The sequence below is a fragment of the Acanthisitta chloris genome, unplaced genomic scaffold (assembly GCF_000695815.1).
Source record: "Acanthisitta chloris isolate BGI_N310 unplaced genomic scaffold, ASM69581v1 scaffold8752, whole genome shotgun sequence".
Taxonomy (NCBI): domain Eukaryota; kingdom Metazoa; phylum Chordata; class Aves; order Passeriformes; family Acanthisittidae; genus Acanthisitta; species Acanthisitta chloris.
Window position 1 is genome coordinate 14,197 of NW_008659862.1, and position 5,060 is coordinate 19,256.

General features: G+C 50.9%; 1 protein-coding gene across 1 annotated transcript in view; it reads left to right on the forward strand.

The window, feature by feature from the left end:
- Positions 1-1,331: 1,331 nt before the first annotated feature.
- The window catches only part of LOC103797355 (serine/threonine-protein phosphatase 2B catalytic subunit gamma isoform), a gene marked incomplete at both ends in the record, with an annotated part of 16,033 nt that continues 12,304 nt past the window's right edge, over positions 1,332-5,060 (forward strand). The window contains 2 exons of the mRNA XM_009069567.1: positions 1,332-1,529; positions 2,785-2,909. Of these exons, the coding sequence (XP_009067815.1) occupies positions 1,332-1,529; positions 2,785-2,909 (323 nt within the window). The remainder of the gene's footprint in view (positions 1,530-2,784; positions 2,910-5,060) is intronic.

Consider the following 5,060-nt stretch of genomic DNA (forward strand, 5'->3'; position numbering starts at 1 on the left):
CATTCCAGATTTTGGGATAATCTGGGGGATGCCTGGCAGAGGTGAGGCAGTGTGTCCTACCACCCTCATCCTTATGGGCAGCACTGCTTCCAGCACCTTTTGGGAGGTGTGTGCCATGTCCCTAAGGTTGGGAGGGTGATGCCAGCTCCCTGTGGGATTGCTCTGGGATAAGAGGCTTTTCTTGAGGCTCCATAAGCATGGAGAGAACACCCCAAAGCAAATCCTATCCGGCATCTCCAACTCATCGCTGCTCCAGGATCACTCTCTCCTCAGAGCTTGGTGGGAATCCCTTTGGTCCTGCCATGACCAGGAGATGCTCAAAGGGCTAAATCTTGAGGGCTGAGGAGATGCTGGTTATTCCAGATGTTCTGAGAAGGAGATGGATGCTGAGCTGATCCCTGGGATAAGATGCCAAATGCTCCGTGTAGGGCGTGGGAGCTGCTGGCAGCCAGGATCTGTATTTGGAGCTGTTGGACAGGATTTGTCTTGCAGTTTTTCTCCCAAATCCAAGTCTCCTTCCTGGAATTTAGTTGAAATCACTATACAGCCTTGAAATATTATTCTGGGATCATGTGTTCTCCCAGCTTTGGTAAATGAGCCAGGCCTGCGGGAAGGGAAATGAGGAATTCCAGTGGGTCTGACTTAAAACTGTGACTTTGGTCCTTTCTCCTAGTCGTCATCTTCTCCCAAATCATCCCTCCCATGGAATGATGATGATAATAATGATGGCAGTTTTTTGATGAGGTGTTTTTCTATCCAGAGTTAAAGCCCAGGGAACATGTTGCAAGTAGACAAGGCCTTAATCACCTTAAATATTGGATTCCATCAGGATTTCCCAGTTTTCAAGCCTGGGGTGAAGGTTTTTGGAGTGTCAGGGCAGAGAGGAGTGAGGTTATTGTCCTCTAGAAGCAACTTCTGCTTTTTGTGGGTGTGTGGCTTCCTGATAAGCAAAAATTGTACATGTTGATGCTTCTACCTCGGTCTCTGTTTCCTGGGAACCGGTGTGGCTTTTTCCTGGTGTTGCTGCTATTTGCATGTCCTGTTTTAGTGCAACATGAGGATGACAACTGTCCCCTGGGAATTAAGAGGCAGCTCTGGTGTGGGGCCATATGGCATTTAGCTGGGTTTTTGGGAAGCTAAGGGGTGTTTTGAGCAGCTGTGGCAGCTCAGCTCCTCTCCTTTGGGTATCTGAGAGCATCACTTGAGAGGAAATCTGTCTCTGGGTGTCTGTTCATCTTGAGCTTTGGAATCACAGCCTCCTGCTGCAGAGCCTGTGATTCCTTTCTGCCCAAAGAGAGACGTGTTGCTAACTTCCTCCCTTGCCTTTCCAGCTGTCCCATTCCCTCCCACGCAGCGGCTCACTCTGAAGGAGGTGTTTGAGGATGGGAAGCCAAGGCTCGACGTCTTGAAGAGCCACTTGGTGAAGGAAGGGAGGCTGGAGGAGGACGCGGCGCTCAAGATCATCAACGATGGGGCTGCCATCCTCAGGCATGAGAAGACCATGATCGAGGTGGAGGCTCCCATCACAGGTCAGAGCTTGGGCCTGGAGTCCTACATGGAGAAAGGAAGGTTGTGTGGGGACCTCATAGCAACCTTCTGGTACTGGAAGTATCTGGAGAGGGTTAGGACCTTCTCAAATGGAGAAGAGAAGGTTGTGTGGGGACCTCACAGCAACCTTCTGGTACTGGAAGTACCTGGAGGTGGGGAGGACCTTCTCAAATGGAGAAGACAAGGTTGGAGAAGAGAAGGTTGTGTGGGGATCTTATAGCAATCTTCCTGTACCTGAAAGTATCCAGAGAGGGGATGAACCTTCTCTCAAATGGAGAAGAGAAGGCTGGAGAAGAGAAGGTTGTGTGGGGCCCTCACAGCAGCCTTCCAGTACTGGAAGTACCTGGAGATGGGGAGGACCTTCTCAAATGGAGAAGACAAGGCTGGAGAAGAGAAGGTTGTGTGGGGACCTCATAGCAACCTTCCTGTACCTGAAGGTGTCTGGAGAGGGGATTAATATTCTCTCAGATGGAGAAGTTAAGGTTGTGTGGGGACTTCATAGCAACCCTCCTGTATCTAAAGGAGCTGCAGGGAATAAGAAAAGGACTCTTTGTTAGGATCTGTAGTGACAGGACAAGGAGTACTACTCTGGAAGTATCTGGAGAGGTGGGGGGACCTGCTCTTAAATGGAGAAGGTTGGAGAAGATAAGGTTGTGTGAGGACCGCACAGCAACTTTCCAGTGTCTGAAGGGACTCCAGGGAAGCTGCAGAAGGATTCTTGGTTATGAACTGTAATGATAGGACAAGGAGTAATGGAGATAAATGGGAAGAGGGAGATTTAGATTAATTATTAGGAGGGTTTTCCCTGTGAGGGTGATGAGACACTGGCACAGGTTGCCCAGGGAGGCTGTGGATGCCCCAACCCTGGCAATGTTCACAGCCAGGTTGGCTAAAGCCTTGAGCAACCTGTTCTGGTGGGAGGTGTCCCTGCCCAGGGCAGGAGATTGGGACTAGATGATCTCTAAGGTCCATTCCAACCCTTTAACATGGTATGATTCCACAGAATCAGGGCCACTGGGGTACCATCAACAGCTTTAATTGTTCCTTCCCTCAACGAGGTGTTTTCACTCCCCTGAGCACTCAGAAGATGAGGGTTTAGCTGGTGTAGGTCGAGGACATCCTTGCAGGGGCGTTTGGGTCAGAGCACAGCCACACTCCACTCCTTGTTGCTGTCATGACCTTTCTTTTCTTAGCCTGTAATTCTGTCCCTCTTTTGTGCTGTTCTTCCTCCCCCAGTGTGTGGTGACATCCATGGGCAGTTTTTTGACCTGATGAAGCTGTTTGAAGTCGGAGGCTCACCCAATAACACCCGCTACCTCTTCCTGGGAGACTACGTGGACAGAGGCTACTTCAGTATAGAGGTGACAAACAAAGCTGAGCTTGCTAGTGCTAAAAGAACCAAAGGTGTGAACCTCAGTTCAAATAGAGCTCAGAACTGGTTAAAATAGAGCTCAGAACTGGTTAAAATAGAGCTCAGAATCAGTTAAAACGGAGCTCAGAATCAGGTCAGAATCAGCTCCAATAGAGCTCAGAATCAGCTCAAATAGAGCTCAGAATCAGTTAAAACAGCTCAGAATCAGCTCAAATAGCAAATACAGATCTCTTGTGCAGGATTTTACCCTCTAGTCGAGTTCTGCGTGGGCTGAAAATCACATTGGTAACTCCCAGTGTGATTTGGGGCAGAAAAACGTTGTCTGAATGTCATGATTGAGCCTTGGATCCTCCCCAGGGACAACCACACGACAGTGAAGGGGTTAAGGACTGAACTCTGCCTCGCAGTGGAGTTTGAATGTCACTTGGAGCTGTCACTCTGGGAGACAAGAGGGAGAGGTTGCAGGCAACAGGATCCTACCAGGCAGTGGGAAGCAAAACCTTGGAGGATTCAGCTGAGCAGGGAAACAAAGTGCCACGTGCCTGAGTCACTCCTTCCCCTGGAATCAGCAGCCTGGGAATGCCAGAGCCAGGAGAAAGGAGCAGGGGATCACCTGGACTGTGGTACACCTGGGTCTAACCACAGAGCTCAGTGAGGTGTTTGGTTGTGTCCCTGTGACTCTGCCTGGTCACCGTGACACTGTCACCTCACACCAGCTGAGCCTCTGGTGTCATGTGAGGACTTTGCCACCACCAGGAATTAGGCAATGCTGGGACTTGAGGACAAAGGAATTACTGAGTCCCCGTGGCTGCTGCTGGCTCAGAGGAGGCCTGGGATGGGACAGGATGGGACAGCTATTAGCAAATGCCACAAATCCCAAGGGATTGCAGCACTCTGGTTTCACAGAGGCAGAGCCAAGTGGAAAAAGAGTGGGAATGGAGTGCTTAGCCCAGTTGGAAGCAACATAACAGGGGTTGTTTGGGGAAATGGGGGCATGAAAAGTGGGCTGGAATAGCAGAGGAAGTGTTTCTCCTGAAAGAGGGAGGTGCAGGGATAGCTGAGCCGTTGGGTCTGCAGAGGAATCCTTCCCAGTGCAGTTTTGGGGAGGAACACTCAGCGCTGAGTGCAAGTGGTTCTTTGAAGGATTCTGCAGAGGCCTAAGGAAAGGACACCACTGACAGCTCATGCTGGAGCAGCTCTGGCTTCCTTCCAGCCCAGCACTCCATGCGCTCGGAATTCCCACAGGGAGCCAAGGGGTGGTGGTGAGCAGGTTCCAGGGAAGCAGGGACTGCTGGAAAGGTGGGGTTGGGACTGTTGGGATTTGGGGTGGTGCTGGCAGGAGGAGCCCTGGAAGCCCCAGGGAGGAAGGGGAAGGACATCTGGCTGCTCATACCAATTGGGTTTGCAGTTGGAGTGTATTTACCTGGGAAAGAGATTATATTCCAGCACAGCAATTCCTTCAGGGAGAAGAGGTGGATTTTTGGGGTGTTAAGAAACCTTCAAACGAGAGTTGTTGGACTCTGTGTGTATATGTATCAGTTTTGCAGGTCCTGTGGGTGTGAAGTGTTGCTCTCTTTCTGCTCTTAGCCCAGGATTGATCTGACATGGAGATTTTACTCCCAGATCTGCTGAAATGAGTGTCCAAGGCCTGGGTTTTCTGTGCTCTCATCATCACAGAATCCTGGAATGGTTTGGGTTGGAAGGGAACTTAAAGCTCATCCCATCTCACCCCCTGCCATGGACAGGGACACCTTCCACCAGCCCAGGTTGCTCCAAGCCCCATCCAACCTGGCCTGGAACACTTCCAGGGATGGAGCAACCACAGCTGCTCTGTCCACCCTGTGCCAGTGTCTCACCACCCTCCCAGGGAAGGATTTCTCCCCAGTATCCCATCTAGCTCTGCCCTCTGGCAGTGGGAAGCCATTCCCCCTTGTCCTGTCATTGTCTACCTGTGGTAGTATGGAAGAATTCCAGGGGGGTGGGTGATGAGGCCCTGGAGAACAGAGGTGGTGGGATAGAAAGGTATTTAGGGGGTTTTGAGGAGGAAGGGCTGAAAATTATAGGGCTGAGCTGTGGCCTGAGCCTGCCTCTGGCAGCTGAGTGCCTTTGGGCCATGAATCTTCAATCAGCTTTGAGAAAG